The sequence below is a fragment of the Nyctereutes procyonoides genome, unplaced genomic scaffold, assembly GCF_905146905.1.
Source record: "Nyctereutes procyonoides isolate TBG_1078 unplaced genomic scaffold, NYPRO_anot_genome, whole genome shotgun sequence".
Classification (NCBI taxonomy): Eukaryota; Metazoa; Chordata; class Mammalia; order Carnivora; family Canidae; genus Nyctereutes; species Nyctereutes procyonoides.
In genome coordinates, this window is record NW_026575052.1 from 18,175,023 (window position 1) to 18,199,552 (window position 24,530).

A 24,530-nucleotide genomic window follows, 5' to 3' on the forward strand; every position below is an offset into this window, starting at 1 on the left:
TATGTATGAATATAACTAGAGTAAAATTGACTTAAAAAAGATATGACAACCAGGAAGATGGCAGAGTAGAAGGATCCTGAGGTCACTTTGTCCCACAGACATTCCAAGATAACAGCCACATCAATGTAACTAACTCTAAAAATGACCTGATGACTGACAGAACAGACTTTTACACAGTTAATTGTACAGAGGAGGCCACATCCAAAAGAGTGGGAGGGGCAGAGACATGGTTGGGAGCCAAATCCCCTGTGAGACTAACTACAAAGGAGAGGGGTACCATGAGCCCAGAGAAGTCAGAGGATCAGACTCCACACCAGGCACCCCAGGCACAAGGCACACAGTGGGAAGGTGAATCCCTATTACACTGAGCTTTGAAAACCAGTGGGGCTTAACATCAATAGTTTTTATAATCAATAGGGTTTAATTCTTTAAAAATTCCTAAATTTGTTTTGAAAGAGCTGGAGGGTGATAGGAAACCTTGTTCCTGCCTTTAAAAAGCCAACATAAGGAGTAATGTGGTTGGGGGACCCCTGAGTGGCTCAGCGGTTGAGTGTCTGCGGTTGAGTGTCTGCCTTTGGCTCAGGGTGTGATCCTGGGGTTCCGGGATTGAGTCCCACATAAGGCTCCCTCCATGGAGCCTGCTTTCCCCTCTACCTGTGTCTCTGCCTCTCTCTGTCTCTGTCTCTCATGAATAAATAAAATCTTTAAAAAAAAAAGTAATGTGGTCGACATACAGCATAGGAGGAACAGTTTGAAAAGTGTGCGGGGTCTTCATAAAGGAGATTTATTTATTATTATCAGAACAGGTATTGGAGGAGGAGGGATCTTTAGGAGACTTCTCCAAGAACAAAAGAGGTGGCAGGTGACATTTCTTTCCCCCTACATAGCCTAGAAAGCAAGACAGTTGCAGAATTAGCACAAACACTCTCCACTTATCTTGTTGGCACCAAGGGCCCTGCTCTTGTGTTCTCCTGGGGATCTATCCCATTCAACCAGCTCCATTCAGCAAGCTTGTCTCCAAAGCATCTCCTGTGCCAACACACTTTGCATGTATTCCTGGCAGGGATTGGCATTATTTTACAGTGACTCCTTTCCTAGGGAGTGGAGAAGATAACCACATAACCTAGTGAGTCCACAGTTCCAGCAGCTGAACTTTATAGCTAGCTGTGCAGAGACAGTACCTTACCAATCAGTGTGACTGCAACCATGGCAGTCAGACTAGGGGCAGGCATCTGGTTTGACTGCCAGCCCCAACCACTAATGACAACTTGTCAGGGGATAGGAAAGGAGACCACTCTGCATGTCAGTGCAGTCAGCCCCAGCAAGTGGACTGAAGGCAGGCATCTGATCTGATTGATGATACTACTCAAATACAACTCTGATACCCCTGCAAACTGGCTTCTTAACAATATGGAGGTAAAACCCTACTTGGTACATCAACAACAGGCAAAGTGGGCCATTGCAGCCAATAGGACTGAAGGCAAATACAACTCAGCCATAATATTAGGGTGTATGCAACCCACATAGGAGACACCTCTAAATAAAGCATCTGGTTTTGGTGAATAGGGGGCATTGTACTATAGGGCATGACAAAACCTCTTCTTCATAAGGCCACTATTTTTAAGAACAGGAGATGTACCTGACTTTTCTAATACATAGAACAAACAGAATTAGACAAAATTAGGAGCAAGAGAAATATGACCCAAATGAAAGAACAGAACAAAACCACAACAAAAAAGCTAAATGAAATGGAAATAAGCAGTATGTCTGATAAAGAATTTAATCTAATGGTCATAAAGATCCTCACTGGATTTGAGAAAAGAGTGGAGGATTTCAGTGAGGCCTTCAACCAAAAGAAGATATAAAAAAGAACTAGTCAGAAATGAATAATTTGAATAATTGAGACAAAAAATACACCAAGAGAAATCAATAGAAGATTAGAGGAGGCAGAAGAATGGATTAGCAACCTGGAATATAGGGTAAAGGAAAGCAACGTGGTTGAACAGAAAAAAGTATAATAAAAAATGAGAATTAAGAGATTTGAGCAACACAATCAGCTGTAATAATGTTCACATTATAGGGATCCTAGGAGGAGAAAAGAGAGAGAAGGGGCAGAAAATTTATTTGAAGAAATAAGACCAAAATCTCCCCAAATCTGGGGAAGGAAACACATCCAGATTCAGAAATGAAAAAGAGCCCCCAATGAAATTAACCTGAGGAGTTCCACACCAAGCCACATAATTAAAATGGCAAAAATTAGTGACAGAGAATTTCAAAGACAGCAAGAGAAAATAATAACAGAAATAAAGGAAACCTTATAAGGGTATTAACTGATTTTTCAAAAGAAATTTTACAGGACAGAAGGATATATTCAAAGTATTGAAAGGAAAAACCTGCAACCAAGAATACTTTACCCAATAAAGTTATAATTTAGTATACAAGGAGAGTTTCCAGAAAAAAGTTAATGGAGTTTATCACCACTATACCAGCTTTCTAAGAGTAGTTAAGGGAATTCTTTGAATGGAGAGAAAAGGCGATAGTCAAGAGTAAGAAAATTATGAAAGGAAAAGAATTCACAGAAAAATGCAAACATAATAAAAGCAGATTACTTATTAACTAGTATCAAGGTTGAAGGAAGAAAACAGTAAAATTAATTATATCTATAAAAATCAAAGGATTCACAAAATAAAAGAATATAATTTATGACATATATATAAAATGTGGGGAGGAGGGAGTAAAAATTTAGTGCTTTCAAATGAGTTCAAGCATAAGTGACCATCAACTTAATATAGACTTGTATGCATAGGATGTTGTATATGAACCCAATGGTAACCACAAATCAAAAACTTATAATTGATACACAGAAAATAAAGAGGAAGAAATCCAAGCATAAAACTAAAGAGCATGAAGAGAAGAAAGGAATAGAGGAGAACTATAGAATCAAGCATAACTCAAGTAACAAAATGGCGATAAGTACATATCTGTCAATAAATTACTTTAAATGTAATTGGACTAAATGCTCCCATCAAAAGACATAGTGTGACTGAATGGATAAAAAAGCAGGACCATCATCTATATGCTACCTACAAAAGACTCACATCAGAGCCAAAGACACATGTAAATTGAAAGTGTAGGAATGGAAAAACAGTTATCATGCAAATTGAAGCAAAAAAACTCAGATAGCAATACTTGTATCAGACAAAATAGACTTTAAAACAAAGTCTTTAACAAGGGAAAAGGGTACATTGTAATGAGAATAATACGCTAATAAGAGGGTATAATAATTGTAATTATTAATGCACCCAATTTGGGAGCACCTAAAATACATAAAACAACTATTAACAGACAAAAATAAACGGACAAGAATACAATAATAGTGGGGGACTTTAACACCCCACTTACATCAATGGATAGATAAATTGGACAGGAAGTCAGCAGGGAAACAGTGGCCTTGGATGACACAATGGATCAGATGGACCTAACATATATTCAGAATATTCCACCCAAAATAAGTAGAATACACATTCCTTTCAACTGCACATGGAATAGTCTCCCGGAGACTTAGGTCACCAAAGAAGTCTCTATAGATTCAAAAAGACTGAAATAATATGCATCTATTATAACCAAAACAGTATGAAGCTAGAATGTAATCATAAAAACAAAGTTTGGAACGGGCACAAATACACGGAGACTAAATAACATTCTATAAACAATGAATGTGTCAACAAACAAAAAAACTACATGCAGGCAAATGAATATGAAAACATGAGATGTCTGGGTGGCTCAATCAGTTAAGCATCTGACTCTTGTTTTCAACTCAGGTCCTGAATCAGGGTTGTGAGATCAAGTCCTGTATTGGGCTCTGCATCCAGTGTGGTGTTTGCTTAAGATTGTCTCTCTGTCTCCTTCTACCCCTCCTGTTTGTGCTCTTTCTCTCTTTCTCTCTGTCTCTCAAATAAATGAATAAATCTTAAAAAGAAAAGAAAAAAAAAAAAACACAATGATCCAAAATTTGGGGGATAAAGCAAAACCTGTTTTAAGAGCGGCCATTATAGCAACGCAGACCTCCTCCAAGAAAAATTTATCTTACAACCAAAAGATCTAGTAAACGAAGAATGAGCAATGCCAGTAGAAGAAAGGTGATAGTAAAGATTAGAATAGAAATAAATAAAATAGAGACAAAAAAAGATTAATGAGGTGTTTCTTGTAAATCTCAACAAAGTAATTACACCTTTAGCCAGGACCAAAAAAAAAAAAAAAAGACTCAAAACCAGAAAACTGGAAATGAGGGAGTAATAACAACCAATACCACAGAAAAGAAAGCATCAATAATTATTAGGGAAATGAAAATTAAAACCACAGTGAAATATCACTTTATACCTCTCAAAATGGCTAAAATAAAAAACACCAGAAATTACAAGTATTACAGAGGATGGAGATAAAAGAACTCTTGAGCACTGTTGATGGGAATAAAATTGGTACAGCCACTGAAAAAACACTATGAAGGTTCTTCAAAAATGTAAAATAGAATTACCATATCATTCAGTAATTCCTCTACTTGCTATTTACCCAAAGAATATGACAACACTAATTCAACAAGATTTATGCATCCCAATGTTTGTTGTAACATTATTGACAATGCCATAGATACAAAACCATTGTTTCCGTACCTAGAAATGTTCCAAGTGTCCATTCATTGGTGATGGATAAGGAAAATGTGGATGTCACACAAACACACACACAGAGGAATATTACTCAGACATAAAAAAGAATGAAATCTTTCTATTTACAGCAACATGGAGGGATGTAGGGGGTATAATGCCAAGAAAAATAAGTCAGAGAAAGACACATTCCATATGGTTTTGCTCATGGAATTTAAGAAAACAGATGAACAAAGGAAAAAAGAAGCAAACAAAAAAGCATACTTTTAAATGCAGAGAACAAACTGGTGGTTGCTAGATGGGTGGAATAAATAAAGGAGATCCAGAGTACACTTATCTTGATGAGCACTAACTAACATTTGTTGTTGAATCATTATATTGTATACCTGAAACTAATGTAACACTATGTTAATTATACTTCATCTAAAAAAAGGAAAAAATCTAAAATGTTAAATCACTCAACAGAAAATAAACATGGCACTAAATTCCAATACTTGATTGGATCATAAATTAGAAATAAATTCTGGGATGCCTGGGTGGCTCAGCGGTTAAGCGTCTGCCTTCGGCTCAGAGCGTATTCCTTGGGTCCAGGGATTGAGTCCTGCATTGGGCTCCCAGCATGGAGCCTGCTTCTCCCTCTGCCTATGTCTATGTCTCTGTCTCTCTCTGTGTCTCTCATGAATAAATAAAATATTTAAAAAAATAAATCCTAAAAGTTATATTTTGGGTATGATTGAATAAATTTGTTATAGCATATGTATTAGATAATTTAGTGACAATATTAAATTCCTTGGATGTAATAATAATATTATCGGTATGTAGGTGAATGTCATTGTTTTTAAGACATATTTTTGAAGTGTGTAAGGGTGGTAATTTTTGGTTTCCTTTCAAGAGTACAGAAAATAATTATAGAGAATACAAGCTAATTTTAGTAAATGGGGAATCCAATTAAAGATTAAGATTTTTATTCCTTGTAATGTCCTTTTAATTTTTCTATAGTCCTGAACATTTCCTAAATAAAATTTTGGGGAATAGGAGATATTGCTTTAAAAAATAGAAGTGTATATGACTTTCCTCAGAAAGCTTTAAACATTTGATAGAGAATTTCACATCCTTTCTTTGTGGGCACACTGTGTATGTAACAACTCCCTGGATAATTTGTTTTCTTTTGTATATAAAGCATTACATTTTTTATATTACTAGCAAGGAAATTGTTTCCCTTTTGGAGAATTGCAGGGGTACTTATAACAGAATTATTAAAGTCCTTTTTACTTTTTTTTTTTAAGATTTTATTAATTTATTCATGATAGTCACACACACAGAGAGAGAGAGAGAGAGAGAGAGAGAGAGAGAGAGGCAGAGACACAGGCAGAGGGAGAAGCAGGCTCCATATAGGGAGCCCGACGGACTCGATCCCAGGTCTCCAGGATCGCGCCCTGGGCCAAAGGCAGGCGCCAAACCGCTGTGCCACCCAGGGATCCCAAAGTCCTTTTTACTTTTGCAATATTAGGTCGTGATGATTTGTTTAGAGAATTTCCATGTAAAATTAATAGAAGATTTGTTTCCAATTCTACTTGTTTCTTTTTTTTTTTTTTTTAAGATTTTATTTATTTATTCATGAGAGACACAGAGAGAGAAGCAGAGACACAGGCAGAGGGAAAAGCAGGCTCCATCCAGGGAGCCTGACGTGGGACTTGATCCCGGGTCTCCAGGATCACACCCTGGGCTGAAGGCGGCACTAAACTGCTGAGCCACTCTGCTACCCTCTAGTTCTACTTGTTAATGGCAATGAAGTCATACAGAAGATTACATTAGGAAGAATTCCTGAAAAATTAAGCTGTCAATATTTTCTCTTTAGAAACTTATATGTATTTCTGTTAATGGATGTATGATATAAAATTATTAATTTTTAAAAATTGTGAGTAATTTGATTATTCTCATTGCATTGGTTCTCAGTCTTATTAACAATCTCATGAAACCTCATACCTGTTTGGATTTGTGTGTGTGTACTGAGGGCTTAAAAAGATTTTATGCACATTTATATTTTATACTCATGTAAGAGTATAATTTGGTGTTATTTACTTAATTAGATAGTTTATTATTAGAAACAGTGAGGTGATTTCTTTGCAAAAATACACTTTGAAATAGTTTTTTTGAATATAGTATTATGGTTGCACTTTATTTTAGAGGAGGGAAGAAAAACTAGTATGTTTGACTTTTTATTTTTTATTTTTTAAAATATTTTATTTATTTAACAGAGAGAGAGAGAGAGAGCATGTGTTGAGGGAGAGGAAGAAAGAGAAACAGACTCCCTGCTAAGCAGAGAGCCCTATGTGGGGCTTGATTCCATGACCCTGAGATCATGACCTGAACTGAACGCAGAGGCTTAACTGACTCAGCCACCCAGTGGCCCTATGTTTGACTTTTTGCTTGTTTGTTTGTTTGTTTATTTATTTTTAAAGATTTTATTTTATTCATGAGAGACATACAGAGAGAGAGAGAGAGAGAGAGGCAGAGATATAGGCAGAGGGAGAAGCGAGCTCCACACAGGGAGCCTAATGTGGGACTCAGTCCTGGGATTCCGGGGTCAAGCCCTGAGACGGAGGCAGATGCTCAACCGCTGAGTCACCCAGGTGTCTCTTAAAGTATCATTTATATGGGTGCCTGGGTGGTGCAGTCGGTTAAGTGTCTGACTGTTGGTTTTAGCTTGGGTCGTTATCTCAGGGTCCTGTGATTGAGCCCTGTGTCCAGCTCTGCGCTTAGTATGGAGTCTGCTTGGGATTCTCTTTTCCTTTCCTTTTCTACTTGTGCGTGCTCTTTCTCTCTCTCTCAAAAGAAATAAATTTTTAAAAATTTAAAATATAGTAAAATATCATATGTCATGTTGCAGTTCTTAATGTACTGCTGTTTAAAATTAAATTATATATAACTGTATATTATAACTAATATTTTATTATTTAGTTATAATTAATTTCATTATCTATACTTATTTTTGTTTACATGGCTCAGTTTAAAACTTTCTGAACCTACTCAATTACACAAAATCTGTTAAATGAATCTTGATTCTATACTTTATGCTATTTTAAAAAGGTATTATGTAATGTTTTTTCATTTTTTGTTTCTAATGATTTCTAGTGAAAAACATAACTTTACATTAGGCTTCAAATATGGAATTTAGTTCTTTTTTTATATTTGAGAGGAGTGATTTTTTGAAGAGTAATTGACTTCAAAGAGTATGTGTAGATGGTCTAAATGTATATATATATTGGAAAAATGAGAATATGCAGCCAACATTGAGGATATACCTTTGAAGTACTATCCGAGAGAGAGAGAGGTAGACTTCTGCATGAAATCAGCATATTTCCTCCCAGTTTTCAGATTTATAGCTGTTTTAGGAGTTGAGTATAATAGGTGGCCCTAGTTACTGTTGGTAAACAATCAGATCATATGACAATTTCTACCAAACAGTATTGATTTTCTTTTCCTTTAAGCTTGCTTGTAGGGACATAATGCACTAACAATAGGATTCAAGTGTTCAGTTTCTTCACTGGATATATATTTATAAGTATAAAATTCTAGTTCAGATATAATTGCAGGATTTCATATATTAGAAATATCTCATCAACACTCATACATAGCTTGTAATCAGTAAATGCACAGATTAAAGTTCTTTCATTTATTCAAAGTGTTCTTTAGATCATATTAAAACTTGAGTTTACACCCACAGAGCTTGTTAAAGAGGTAGAATATTGCCAGAGCCTGGTAGAAAATGTAGGAATTATTTTGGGTCATCAGATTCACTTTAAATCTTTGAAAAGGTAATAAAATATAGATTGGTGGCCTAAATGTTTTTACTCACATGCAACTATTCTTTTACTTTCTCAGAAGAGAAATACTCTTCTGGTTTCTATTTTATTTGCAGAAGAATTGAGAAATAAGAGAAACTTCATTAAAATAGAACTCTATAGTGGATGATTTATTCTGAAATATTTTTGTTTTGGTTAAATGCTTATTGAAATTAGGGGCAGAGAATTAATTTAAAGACAATTTTAGAAGTACTTCATTTTTTTTTGTTTTTCTTTTTGCTTTTGTTTTTAGATGAAGTAGGAGTTGTAAACAAATTTGAACTCATTTAACCCAAAGCGTACTGTTTCCTTCATGTATTAATGCCTGGTCTATTGTTACCTATGCCATAATTTGCCTCTATTAAAACACTGGTGGGGATCCCTGGGTGGCTTAGCAGTTTAGTGCCTGCCTTCAGCCCAAGGCATGATCCTGGAGTCCCAGGATTGAGTCCCACATCGGGCTCCCTGCATGGAGCCTGCTTCTCCCTCTGCCTGTGTCTCTGCCTCTCTCTCTCTCTCTCTGTGTCTCTCATGAATAAATAAATAAAATCTTAAAAAAAAAAAAACCACTTGTGTAGGACATTAGACAAAAAAATACAGCTCAGAGCAAAATCATGGTAGTTTTATTGTAGTTCCTGCATATGAAGGGAGGAATAATGTTCTAATGACAACTTTTGTCTGACATTGACAATGCTATGTTAAAATGATCATTATTCCTTCTAACACTGGTATATGAGATCTGCAGTTGGAAGAGGAGATAATTGTAATATGCTTTTTAAGGAGACTGGTGATGCTTTTTATCAAGTGAGGATGATTGCCAGATATTTTTGTTAAGATTTAGTGAAATAATGAATAAGTTCCTTTGATTTGCAATAGTGGGTAGCTCTCATTACCTTTTGATCCATGGTAAAAAAAAAGGAACTTAAGAACAGAAGAACATCTTAACTTCACTTAATAGTTAGATTTTAGCTGTTTTTTTCTTTTTAAAAACAAATAGTATAAACAGTGGACGATTGATTTTAAACTAAGACCCAAGAATGTAAAACTGTACCCACATACATCATGTATCATACTGGATGTGTATTTATTTGAAGGTGTCCTTGACTAAAGTGCCCACCCTCACATTATTAAACATATGGCAGAACAAAGAAGGCATGTGTCTACTTCAATCTGTGTTTCTTTGAATCCAAATGGCCATTGCATAAAGGGATTGATAACTAAAAATTGCCTTTATTCTGTAACAGCAAATTAAAAAAAAAATCTTTGGTAGATTTTTTCCAATATAGAATATCCCTTAAAGTTTTAGCCAAGTCAATGTAGAAATATTGTATGCTATTTTTGAAGCAATTGGCTTACTTCCTTAAAAAAAGGATAAATCAACACAAGTTTCATCATAGGATTTTTTTTTTTATTGCAGCATTTCTACATCTGCTGGGAAAATGGAGTTTCACTGTTACAGAATTAGTAGATGTCGCCAGAACATAGGATTAGTCAGATAGTTAAATACTTAATTACCGAAAGCTCTGCTTCCTTTTCAAATGCATTTCCAATTTATTTCATGAGTTATCTCTCTCACCCAGGCGCATTGATGATGACAAGGGAAGAACCCATGAGCTGGAGCACTCTGCTATAAAATGTATGAGAGGAATTCTCTACTGCTATATGCGTCAGGCCGATAAGGTAAAACACTAGTGTGGACTGGAATTCTCACATCATTCTGAAGGATTAATTTAACCAGTATAGCAGTAGCATCTTCTCAAGAAGAATGTGCTTTCAAAAGGTAAAGCCATATCCTGGGGCTGTCTAGATGGGTTAAAACAGCCTCTGCCTTCCCAGTCCAGGGTTTGAAATACTGAAATTGAAGAAACATCTTAAGCATGAGGTGATTGAGAATTGTTATTTAGGCTTGAATTTGTTTGTATTTTGCATTTGGTGTTTGCTTGATAAAGACTCAGTTTCTCAGGAGCCTTACAATATCTATAATTCTAACAAATATTATATTACTTAAGAAAATCCTTATCAAAATTCCTTTTGCTTATGTGATTGTCCTAGCTTAAGTGAACTTCAGTTTAAAAATACTTCATCATTTACATGTAGAGAGGACAGGAATTAATGGCTTAGAAAATAGCATATTTTATAGGATTATTGTGGAAATTAAAATAATATAGTCAGTAATTATTATTATTAAAATAATATACATAAATACTGTAAAGTTCTATACAAATATAATGTGATATTTCTCCTACTTAACTACATCTCTGTGTCACCAGGTCCTAATATATTAAGTATTCATATACATTAGTGAGTGTATCATAGTTCCCTAAGACTACCCTCAGGTTCGATGATTCATGGGCAAAGATGCACATCACTAATTATGCAGTCAGTTCTGATCAATTAACATTTTTGTAGGTTTTTATCTTGTGATTATTACATTAAGTTTTTGTGACTGCACATTTTCTTCTTAAGATCTGTATCTGAAGTCGAAGCTAAAAAAATTATATTTTGCCATTAGAATGTGGCAACAAGAAAATGTTAGTTGGCAGAAAAAGTAAATTTGTTCACCCAATGATAATAAAGATATGTAACAAACCTGTAGTTGTCTGCTAAGATTTCACTTTGCAAATCATTATAAAGGTTTTTCAGTGGTTAAAATAATGTCATATTGGTATACTTGAATTAAACTAGTATGTCATATATTTTAAAGTAATTATGATTAAATTTTTTTCCTAAGTGTGAATAATTTACTGTTATTTTACATTTATCATTTCATGAATGCCTAATGTCTGTGAATTAACTTTACTCTCAAGGAAACATTGTGAGAGCCATGGATTTCATGTTTACTTAACAAGCTGACAGATTGAAATTAGTATTATTTATCAAAAGGAAAGGAAATGATGATACAAAAAGTTCCTTGTGGCTTATTTAACCAGTCTTCACAATTTTTTTTAATTTAAATTTTGTTAGTTAACATACTGTGCAGTATTGGTTTCTGGAGTGTAATTCAGTGATTCATCACTTATATACAATACTAAGTGCTCATCACAACTTGTGCCCTCCTTAATACTCATCATGCTTCTAGCCCATCCCCACCTGCCTTCCTCCGTCAATCCTCAGTTTGTTCTTTGTCATTAAGAGTCACTTATGGCTTGTTTCCCCTCTCTCCTTTATTCTTTTTCCCCTTTCCATATGCTCATCTGTTTTTTTCTTAAATTCCACATGAATGAAATCATATGGTATTTGTCTTTTTCTGACTAGTCTTCTCAATTATATTTTCTTTTGAATACGACTTGAATGGAACCTAAGAGGTCTTAAATTTTTTAAATTATAAAGAATTAGCATTTCTTTTCTTTATGTAGTTATGATGTTAGACAATCAGAATAATATATAAGAAGGTATGGAGCACGTTAGGATTAGGTATTTATGCATACCACAAAATATAGGGTTTTACAGATTTTAAAGCATTTTTTTATTGTTGTAAATTTTTTTTTTCCTTAGAGTGCATGCACATGCATGTGGAGGGGGAGCAGCGTGCAGACGGAGGGAGAGGGAAAGAAAATCTTAAGCAGGCTGCCTATCTCAGAGCCTGACAGAGCTTGATTTTATCTCATTAACCCTGAGATAATGACCCTGAGTTGAAATCAAGAGTCAAGACACTTGACCAACTGAGCCACCGAGGTGCCCCTGTAATCTTTCTTGATCCACATAACTTTGTAGAGTGAATGAAGGATATATCATAATTCACATGTGACTATGAGGGAGTGATTCTGAGAGATTTAACCACACATGTCCAGCTCACTGCCTCCTACCAAACCTTCACCTCACTGATGCTCACAATTTCCTTCATGAGCCTGCAGCAGTAGGGAATGTTACCATATTTTAAAATGTGAAATATATATATCTTTTGACCTCTTCCTAAAACTAAAGTGGAACATATTTGTAGTGATCATTTGCTGTTTGACCTTAAGGTTCATCTTTGCCTTCTGAAGTAAAATCATGACATGCTTCCTGACACATTTTCTAAAAATACTATCTAAAAGAGATATTTTAATTCATTATGCATTTTGAATAAATAGTTATCCTTGATTTGCAGAGTGTAGAGCAATCTGATTTCTGTAATGTATTACCTCTTAATGCCTACTTATTCATATTAGATATTTTTTAACCTCTAAATGTTCATATATGTATTCTCTCATTTACTTTATTTTCTAATACTCCCTAAAGAGAAGCATTCAGAATTTTTAAAAATAAATTCAGTTTGCGTTTAGTAGTTAAGAAGGCACAGATTTCCTGTATAATGGGCTATGAACGTTGCTGTTCCTAACTATCTACATAAATAATTTGTTCATCTAAAATGTTACTGAGTAGTTTCTAGCTTGTGAAGAATCATTAAAATTTTATAAAATTTGTTCTTCCAGCATTCCCGTATAAGTTTTTACACCTAAATGCTGAGTTAGATTATAAATTAAGAGTGGATGACAAAATATTCACCTTTTCCTAAATGACAAACTGTTTATTCACAATGATTTAAGTTTCCAGGAAAAATCTAAATAAAATACAAGTAGAGAAAACATTATTCTGGATTTTTTTTGGTCTATGAAATTTTTTGTTTAATCATTTTACTTGGCAGGTGCCAGATATATATATAAAAGATTAATGTCCCCTTATTTTTTGACTGATTTCAAGAATAGTTGCTCTCTATAATTCATATATAATACACTCCATTAATATTCAAAGCATCTATAGTTTGGATCATATTTTTTCCTGAAATTTTAAATTATTTGTCTTTTAACAGCTGTAAGACTCAAAGCATAGTTACATAATTTCCCATTTGAGTGTCTTTAATCATTTAAGAGTTGCTTTTCCCCTGGCACAGTGATCAAATACAAATTCTCATGCTGGATATTTGTATGTCTTGAAGACAAATGATGAACACTACATTGTCAACTGTAGCAATAACTTTATTAATCTAATAAAATCTCATCTTTTTAGATCTTTATCAAGTAGGTACAATTTTAATTTAACCATATTTTTGTCTAAGAGCCCTGAGCTCTTGAGATAATAATGTAAAAAGAGTGACCACATTGATTTCTATTTGTGTAGTCTAAGACTGTGGCCAGCAGTTTCAGATACTGAGAAGAAATAGACTTTTCACCTTCTCTGAGTTTATGCTGGATGGCTTGGTCACTGTATACATAGAAGATATAAATCCTGGGGACACCTGGATGGCTCAGTGGTTGAGCGTCTGCCTTCAGCTCAGGTCGTGATCCTGGGTCTAGGGATTGAGTCCTGCATCAGGCTTGCTGTGAGGAGCCTGCTTCTCCCTCTGTCGATGTCTCTGCTTCTCCCCCCCCCCCCATGAATAAATAAATAAAATCTTAAAAAAAAAAAGATATATAGCCCTACCTTCATCCTCATCCTCTCATTCCTGATTATCTACTGGTAGGGCCTAGCTTTTATTGTTGACTTGAATGAGAAGGAAGGCTGTGTATTTGTTTGTGGGGTATTTGCAGGCCTCTTGGGGGGTGGGGTATAAAAGGGTATTAGCCCTCTAGCACAGCACTGTTCAGTGAACTTTCTGTGATAATAGAATGTTCTGCATTAATGTGTTGAACAATGCAGAAGCCACTAGTCATATATGGATACTAAGTATTTGATATGTAGTCAAGTGTGACTGAGGGACTGAATTTCTAAATTTTCTTTAATTGTAATTTATTTAGTTGTCTGTAGTTAGTGGCTACTGATGAAATTTTAGAATATAGGTGAGGTTTGGTATGGTGAGGTACAGAGCCAAAGACCAAGAAAGAATTCTTGAGACATTTTTGGTGCAAAGTGGTGGTTTTATTAATGCATGGAGACAGGACCCATGGTTCGGAAGAGCTGCCTGGGAGTCCAGAGAAGTGGCCCATCACTTATTTTCAAGTTGGGAGGGGTTTGGGGATAGTGTACTCTAAGGAATTTTGGAAGCCAGGTTTTCAGGACTTTGAGGGGCTGGCTATTGGAAAAAGGTCATTTATTACCATCTAGTAAAACTTTAGTCATGAGATCCTTCAGATGTAAATTCATGGGCCATAGCTTGGGGGATGATTGCCAATTCATATCTTGGGGGGTTTAGAAATAAAGAAAATTTCTAAAGAAATTTTTATAGGTTAAAGGAGCCTTACAGGATCCTGGGGATTGGGCTAAGATTGCCTTTTGCCTTTAGCAAAGTATTAAAACATCAAGGCAGTTGAGTTCCTAGAGGAATGTCCCTCTGCCTATTTCAAGGACTCCTCAAGTGCTGCCTTGGCCTTCTGAGGAGTGGCTGATTATATACCTGGGAGTTGGTTGAGGTAGGGAAAAGATTTCAAAAGCATTTTCATATGGTCAGGAGGACCTACTAGATACTGGAAACCTTGCCTTGGTCAGGTTAAAGATTGTTTTTCCCTTCAGCAAGACATTAACATTAAGACAATTGGAAACTTCCTGAGGAATGTCACACATATCCCACTCTAGGAGCAGGTCCTTTGTGGGATACCCGCTGTGCTTTGTCCCAGTTAGCCCTCTGTTCCCCATCAGCTACCATATTGGATAATGTAACTGCTAGAAAGTTATAAGATAGTGAAAGTCACAGACAACTAATAGAAAAGAGGTGAAATTATTGAAGGATAAGCACCTTGATATGAAGTCCAAAGGAAGAAATGTGAGAAACAGTTCAGAAGGGACTTTATAAAAGAAGATATTTGGGGGGGTATAGAATTTTAAGGATGAGAAGGATTTTGAAGGTGAGGAAAATAATATGGTTCTATGTGCTTCATTAGCCAAGTGAAGCAATGCAAGATCATGACATCACAGATATATATTATAACCACTTATATATTTTCGAAGGAAGAAAAAAATCATTCCCTTTACATATAACTATGTGTTAATTGATTCATCCTCTGTTTTTATGCATCTCATACTTCCAGGGACTAGCACAGTACTTGACATATGATTGGTATCAGGAAATATTCACCAAATTGAATTGAACAGGCTCTAAAAAAGAAGATGGATTTCATTTTTGGTTCTTGGAGTTTGTTGTATCATTTAATATTTACTTAGTACTCTAAAATGGTTAAACTTTTTTTTAAATGGTTAAACTTTATGTGCAGTTAATAGTGCAGGTATATCCTATGTTCTCTTGGAATTGGTACCTTAGTAAAGAGAGTATATATGGCAAAGGAAGTCAAAACATGTTGATAGGTACGAAGGTTACAATTTTTGATCCTTAGAAAAGGAAACAGCATTTGAAGTTTTGAACACTTACTGAATTAGCATGAGGTCTGAACCACCTTTCATTGAGTGTCATGGAAGCATTTCCAAATAGCAATACAGTGGGATGTAATCCCTGAAATACTGTCCCACAGAGTAAACTATTATTTAACTCTAAAATAAAATGAATACAAAACAAACTACAAACTCTGCTGCTACCATATTCACAAGCTCCCTATTACACTTGATTTGCTGTTTTTGAAATATCATTTAAATATTCTACAATCATGTTAAGTATTACCTTAGTACTTATGAGTTTTGTCAGTGTTTTGTTTCTTTAGGAAAAATAACATGTCTACTTTGCTCTGTACTCTGCCTTTAGACTACAGCTTTCCTTATTGAAAGGTTTCATGAAAAATAATTTATAATCTCTAAATTTGGGTGATAGTGTGAGTTATTAGTACTATTTGAATTTTGTATTTGATTTTAGGTCCAGCAGTTTAAGCAGGACCCACGCCCAGCAACCTGTCTTCACTCTGTTTTCAATGTGCACACGGGAGATGAGGTCCTTTCCTATGAAGAATACGGTCATCTTCAGGTAAGAGGAGAGTACTGTATGTTTTCTTCTTCTCTCTGCATACTCTACATCATAGAAGATTTGGAGCTATTTACAAATTGGATAAAGTAGATTTCTTAAATTGTTCAAAACAGAAGCAGAAAACCAACCCTAAAATGAGGTAGTGAAATGGGAGCCACCAGGGCTGAGTTAGTTACTGTGACTGAGCATTATTAAGTCAGATTGTGGTCTTGGTCAGCAAGCAGAAAAGGGCAAGTGGATGGCTTATAATATTGTTCCCTATCTCAAAGAAAGAATCCCACAGTTTTTTCTGTGACAAAAGCTTATACTTATTATCAAATTTAGAAGAATGCCAACACTTAGGAACTATGGAAAAAAAGACAGTAGGCAATGATAGACAGCAAATCAGAAATTTTTGTTACATGACACTTCATTTTTGATATATCAACCTTCAACAAAGCTATAAGCAAAAACATTGAAATGTAATCCCAAAAGGCATTTCTGAAGTCTATAAATTTTGTCTCGTATATTAAATTTATACCTGGGCTAAGAACGTACTATGGTATTTTATGTTTTGCTTTCACTTCTTTTTCTCTTATATCTGTGTACTGCTTTTAGCTGGACATCCTGTTGCCTTGTTTTTAGGATATAGATATTATATATGCTTTTTAATGAGTTGTCTTCCTGCTCATCATTTGGTTCTGCTGTCTTTAAGACAGAATACTTATTATTCATATATTCTTTACTAAAATAAGAATATGTCCTTTTTATAGTCCCTCTGTCTCTCTAGAGATCTGAAATGTCTTACTTTAGTATGACTCCTCCAGTCATGGAAAGCAGTGTCCCCATTTCTATGCAGCAGAAATTCTTAACACTTTTTTGTAACCAGTACTTTGGAGAATTAGTATTATATGAGTATGTATTTGCTTGACCTTCTTATAATTATAATCTAATTAGATTTTATGTATTTTTTGCTTTGACAAATATGTTTACTATTTGAAATACAATTTTCAGAAGATACCAGCTCATTTATTTTTTGTCCCAGAATTCAGGCTTAATACCTGCCTCATGGTAGATTTTAAATAAATACTGGTTGACCTGTTATTTGGCTGTTTCTGTACAATTTGCCACTTAATGATATTTTCTCACAGAGGCATTCTGAAAGTCAGAGCAGAGAGCTCTTGGAGGTGTAGCTATAAATGGCTGCAATGACATTTCTTTGAAGTCATTTCTGATAGACCAGTGTCAGTGCTATAAGAAAATATTTGGGTGAGCCAGGCAGTGGTTTGAAGCTCTTCTCTACCATGTTTACCATGTTTTAAGAAGGGTCACTCAAAAATTAATGTCAGTCTAAAAACCCTAAAACGAGACTCCTGTATCATTGTGTCTTGCTCACTTGAGCCATGACAAGACCCTGACAACCCCTGGATTTTGGTTTTGTTTTGTTTTGTTTTTTAACCTCTGGATTTTGAATGCTGAAAAGTCAGGCGGTGTCCAAGACAGTTCTGCTTCCTGAAAGAGCCATCAGCACTGCCAGGCCCTGGCGGCAGTGTTAAGTAGTTTTGCAGTTCACATCTTTGCTGCCACAATTTTCACTGCATGTATTTTCACCGCATAACTAATTGGCTGTAAGGCAGTTTTACTTTGAAAGATAAAACCACAAAAAATAAAAGAGGAACATTGAAAAGGACATAATATAACAAGAAAAATGAGTGACAAAACTAAAACCTTATTGCAGAATATGGAACACTAAATACATTTAAAATATGTGTAGAGCAGCCCTGGTGGCGCAGCGGTTTAGTGCCACCTTCAGCCCAGGACGTGATACTGGTAACCTGGGATTGAGTCCCATGTCGTCCTGCATGGAGCCTGCTTCTCCCTCTGCCTGTGTCTCTGCCTCTCTCTCTCTCTCTCTCTCTCTGTCTGTCATGAATAAATAAATAAAATCTTAAAAAAAATATGTGTAAATTCATGGCACTATTGTACAAATAACTGAATTTATTATTTGGATCGTACCTAAGCATTTGTTTTCAAAGTCTTTTGTTTAGAGTAATACTTTTTTTTTGCTTGTTGATTTGCCTCCTCATCTGGCATTACACTTTTTTCTTTTTTCACTAAAATTTCTTCCTTCATTAAGAGGGGTAGCACTTTCATATTTGTAACAAAGGTTCGCATTGCTTTGTGAACACCATCTACACTATATGTTTGTTTTTGGCATATTGTCACATGCTGTTAATAGGCACTCCATACTTGTGTGGGAAATGTGAGTTCAAACATCTGGATCACTGTAGAGAGACCATTATGAGGGCTAAGATTTATATAATATAGAAAGCATGGAATACAAAGAATAATTATAAAAATATAAGATTTATATAATATAAAAGTGGGAGTTTCACATCAATGGAGAAATGAAACTAAACTGTCGAATCTGTCAACCAGTTTTTTTTTTTTAAATCTTTTATAGCAAAATTGCTTTATGGCCAGGTGGTGATGTGGAGAAAATGTACACACTGAGAATGTTTGGGATGAAGTGCTTGTGGCAAAGATGTCTAAGGCAGAAATGATTAGGCAGCACTACCCAACACACCTGCTAGCATAAGGCCGCTTTGCCAAGGCCTCTGGGACACAAATAACTTTCTGCCCTGACTTTCTGTCAGTTAGTAAGGACTGAAAGTGAGTCAAGGAAGACATGAGCCACCAAGGCTGTTAGAAGGTAATAAATACTCTTCTGGGTTAGAATCGCACCAACACTAAATTAAATTGTGCTTTCTCTCTTTGATTTTAACTTACCATTTTCCTAGCTAAATGAAAGTTCTTTTACTGATTCCTATGTGTTTTTTATATAACAGCTTTATTGAGATATAGCTCACAGAACATACAATTCACCTATTTAAAGTGTACAATTCAATGGTTTTTATTATATTCACAGTTGTGCAATCACTATCACAGTTAATTTCAGAACATTTTCATTACTCCATAAAGAAATCTGTGCTCTTTAGCAGTTACTTCCTATCTACCCAAAACCCCCTTGCCCTTGGCGATCACCAATCTACTTCCTATCTTTATGAATATTCCTCTTCTATGAATTTTATGTACATGGAATCATACAATATATGGTCTTTTATGACTGGCTTGTTTCATTTAGCATATTCAAGGTTTGTAGTATTTGTCTTTCACTACTTACTTACTTGACACAATTTACACACCCATTCAGGCTTCTGCGAGAATCTGGTTTTGTTAAAATGGACATTTTTTTTGTTTATATCATATAATGTCTATCTTGAATAGATTAAAAGAAAAAGTGGCTCATTTGTTTATAAAACTCATTTGTTCACAAATATATTTTATATGCTATACCATTGATTAAAATTAATATGTCCCTGCAGCTGTTTACATAAATTCTGTATTGTCTGAGAATAAGACTATTTTCAAGATGCACTGCCTATTGTTTATGGTGTACTGGCAAAGTCCTAATATCTTACTTGCCAAATAACTTTTTCATTTACATACATTTGAGATGAATTAACATTACATAGCTGCCTGTGGGGCAAAATGACTTCAAAATAGAGTACTTTACACCCAAAATTTGAAAGTAAATCTTAGAGAACAAATGTTATAGAAACAGTTGCTAACAGTTCTATTTGCAGCCATTTCCCTAATCAGGTATTAACCATCACAATGAATTTGAGGATTTTAGAGTTTTATATTCAAAGCTAGGATTTTATGATGAGCTAAACACTCAGCTCCTTTATTTCACAATAGGAAAGGAAATAGTTTTTATTTGCTACTATTAGAGGAAATGACTTATAATTTTAGCTCTTACATATAATTTCATAACATAGTCTTTTTGTTATTTCCTTTAACCTTTTAATGTTGTTTGTTTTCAGATAAATACAGTGTCACTCTATCTCCTTTACCTTGTGGAAATGATTTCTTCAGGACTCCAGATTATCTATAACACTGATGAGGTATGAATTGCCCAAATTTTCTAGTACTCAATTTCATCTCTGAGAATATCTTTTTTTCTTTTAGTTTTTTAAAGATTAGTTTTAATTTTATAAAAATGTCTTATTCATATAATCAGATACTGGATTTTGGATGTTGGATCAAGAATATTTTTAATGCAAAGCACTTCAAAAATGAATGAAATATATGACAGGCTGTAAAGCTTTACCCTTATAAAAAGCTGTGCTTCAGGTGATCTGAATGAAATAAAAACTTGAAACTTTCAGAAAATTTTATAACAAAGAAAGTATAATAGCATTTGCAGATTTTCTTAGAGTTATTGTCTTTTTTGCATATTGTTCCCTTTTTTAACCCATCCTTTTAAAAAAAGATACTTTTATCATATTATTATTATTTTTTAAAGATTTTATTTATTCATTCATGAGAGACACAGAGAGGGAGAGGCAGAGACATAGGCAGCCGGAGAAGCAGGCTCCATGCAGGAAGCCTGATGTGGGATTCGAACCAGGGACTCCAGGATCACGCCCCGAGCTGAAGGCAGGCACTTAACTGCTGAGCCACCCATGCGTCCCTATCATGTTATTTTTATTGTGAGATCTCAGTAAGGTTCTTGATGTTTTTGAAACTTAAAAAGAATTTATATCCCAAAGATAAGAAGCATTCATTTCATAGGTACTAATGCTTGAAAAGACACACAGACACACATGCTGATACATTTTCAGGTATGCCACAGTGAAAGCAAAAGTTTTTATTATTGCACTGGTACAGTGAGACTTCATCAGAGTAGATGTGCTATGTATGCTTGTTATTATTTCTTTCCTATGATCTGTACAAGGAGAACAAATGTATCATGTAATTAACACCCAAATCATCACTGGATTGCAGTATTAGTATATATAGTCCTGTCCTCTAGTAGTTTATAGTCTCTTACATCCTTCCAGTTATGCTTTTTTAATAGTAAGTAAAGTCTATTTATTTATTTATTTATTCATTTATTTTTAAGATTTTTTTATTTGGGCAGCCCGGTGGCTCAGTGGTTTACCGCTGCCTTCAGCCCAGGGCGTGATCCTGAAGTCCCGGAATTGAGTCCCACATCGGGCTCCCTGCATGGAACCTACTTCTCCCTCTGCCTGTGTCTCTGCCTCTCTCTCTGTGTCTCTCATGAATAAATAAATAAAATCTTTAAAAAAAAACTTTTTCATTTATTTGTGAGGGGGCACATACAACTGGGAGGAGGGGCAGAGGGAGAGGAAAAGGTGGACTTCTTGCTGAGCAGGGAGCCTGCTGTTGGGCTTAATTCTAGGACCCGGGAATCATGACCTGAGCTGAAGGCAGATGCTTAACTGACTGAGCCACCGAGGCAGGTGCCCAGGTGAAGTCTATTTAGTTGTACAGATAAACAGTAAAGAAGAAATTATTAATACCCACTAATGTTTTGTGATTCCTCAGAGAACTACGTTTTTATTTCATCCAAAAAGTTCTGTTTTTATAATATTGTGAAATAGTGGTATTCAAAGATTTTGATTAGGGAAGGGTTTTCCCTTAAGCAGCATCCTGAAACACAAAACATCCTCTGACCTAGTAGAGGAAGGCTCCCAAAACCAGCCCACTTAGCTTCTCTTAGAAACTCCAAAGCACTGAGACATGTATCCAGCACAACATAGTATGATTACCATTATATTAAGCAACAGCTGGGATGCCTGGTGGCTCAGTGGTTGAGCACCTGCCTTTGGCTCAGAGTATGATCCTGATTCCTGGGTTCGAGTCCCACATCAGGCTCCTTGAGTGGAGCCTGCTTCTCTCTCTCTGTCTGTGTCTCTGCCTCTCTCTGTGTCTCACATGAATAAATAAATAAAATCTTAAAAAAAAAAAAAGTGACAGCTAACATTGATGGTTCCAAGTGACTTCCCATTAACCTTACTGATGGCAGTGGTGAAATTACCCTGGTTAGTGGTAGCATTGTTTTGTTTGGTATTTTATTTTCATTTTTCACATTTTATTTTTTGCTTTTTCAGTATCTACCATAGTTCATTTTAAATCTTCAGTTGTCAATTGACAGTTTTCAAAAATATGATACAGCTTTAACCTTTCTATCTTTTTTTATATGATTTGAATATACTTGAGCATGTTTGGTATCTTCTTCTTAAGCTTTATTTTCTTTTTTTTTTTCTTGTTGATGTTTTTTTCCTTACCCTTAGAAGTTTTTATTTGGTAAATAAATATCTAGATATTTCAGAGAAACAAATCCTTTGAAAGATAGTATGACTTGGGACCATTTCATTTTTTAATTGTACCTTATACCCTGAATGGCAAGTTTCATCGTCCTGTCTCTTTTCTTCATTCCCAACCACATTATATCTCAGGGCAACCCAAGGACCTGAGAAGGAAGTGGGAATACCACTCATTTCTTTCTCTATTTACTGGTGAATATTTCATTTGCCCAAATCCTTTATCTTTTTAGGATTGGAGAATAGAGAGCTTACATACACAACACACACACATAATATACATATTATATTGTCAGCAACTTTGGTTTATTTTTTTAATAAATTATTTTCCTTAATTTAACAGCTAATCATCATATCTTTACTGATTCTCTTGTTTTTATAAACTTTGTATCCACATTGTATTTCCTTTAGGAGAAGGCCATTGTCTTACAGGTATCCCTTCTAAGATGCTGTGAAAATATTGAGTACCAGTGTTTGAGCTCATGGGCCTTGCTGGGGAATATATTTCTTAAAGGCAGGAATAGTAATGGATGCTCATTTTCTAATGTCTTTCATTGCCCACATAAGTGTCATATTTTGTGGCTACCTAGGCTAAATTGGTGTCTATAGAAGTATTGCTGTGCACATTTACGATATTGGATTTTTATTAAAAATGAAAACTGTAAAAGAGGCAAACTTTTTATTTCTTTCCTGGCACTCTTACTTGCTTTCTCTTCTTTATCTGGAGAGAAATGTTAAAGTTACATATTTTAATAGAAGTTTATATATATCTTATAAATATAAATATATCACCTAAGTATATATATATGTGTATATATATATATATATCACCTAAGTATAAAGTTTACCTAAATCTGACCCCCTCTCTCTTAATGGAGGTAACTCACATCTGTTGGAGGGAGGCAAAGTAAAGAACTAGTACTGCATGGCTTTCTATGTTATGTTCCATGCCATAAATAAATTTCCTAAGGGTAGATTAAAAGAAATAGGAAAGAAATCAATCAGAAATGGATCCATAGAAATTTACTTTATTTAAAATAAAAGAACCCCACACATCCCACAAATTGGTGTAACAAATAATTTTTTGCTTTGTGTTTTAGATAATTATTCTTTCTTTTTGTTGAAAGCCTCATCATATTTATATCATATTTATTTATATTAAAGACTTAAAATTCTTTAATAAAGAAGGGATTTTATTTTAGACTTTGGTGACCCCACAACTTTATGTTTTAAAGAGTACTTTGAAAGTGAAGATATACAAAGTTAAAATATTGTCTTCCCTTCCTACATTTTGGATTTGCTTTTATTTTTAGTTGAGGTATTAAAATCTATTAATTCTATGTCTTCACACATGGAGGTAGACAAACTGTATGGTTTCTAAGGTCCTTAATCCAGTGCCATGCTGTTACATGACTAATTTTGGGGTTATTTAATGATGGATCACAAGTCATAGTGTTACATCATTTTATAAAAAAACTGACCTCAGATACTCTTCTTACAATCTTAAAATATGAGTAGAAATAAGCATTAATTAGTGAAAAACCTGGAATGTTGGTAAATCTAGAGTTTGGTAGATGTGGAAGTTCTCTTTTGATTGCTACTATTATCATGATGAAATAGAAAGCAGGAATGTCAGCTGAATATGAAAAGGGGCAAAGTAGATTAAGGGTTCAAAAGGAAGAAGGAGTGAAATAGATACATGGGTTTGTGACTTTAAATGAGAAAAAAATTCTAAGAACCATTCTAATTAATCTCCATTATATGACTTTATGTGATTGAAGGTTGGCCTTGTGTTTCTAACTCTTGAAATTTATGTCAAAAACCATTTAACAAAAACCAATTTTAAGGATTTGGGAATGCTTTTATATCTAGAAGGATTATAATAATTTGAGATGTTGCTTAGAAAGAGTCAATGCATGACCTCTTTGAACCAAGTCAATTATAGTCAATTATATTGGATTGTAGATTCTTAGCCCTCTTTTGAAATTTTACGTCAATGTCACTTATAAATGAGGGGTACTGTCTC

General features: G+C 34.7%; 1 protein-coding gene across 2 annotated transcripts in view; it reads left to right on the top strand.

The window, feature by feature from the left end:
- PHKB (phosphorylase kinase regulatory subunit beta) overlaps positions 1-24,530 on the top strand; it is a 211,170-nt gene that overhangs the window by 41,819 nt on the left and 144,821 nt on the right. For both annotated transcript variants that reach the window (XM_055331265.1, XM_055331264.1), the window contains exons 5-7: positions 10,087-10,186; positions 16,224-16,331; positions 20,198-20,278. In XM_055331265.1, the coding sequence (XP_055187240.1) occupies positions 10,087-10,186; positions 16,224-16,331; positions 20,198-20,278 (289 nt within the window). The remainder of the gene's footprint in view (positions 1-10,086; positions 10,187-16,223; positions 16,332-20,197; positions 20,279-24,530) is intronic.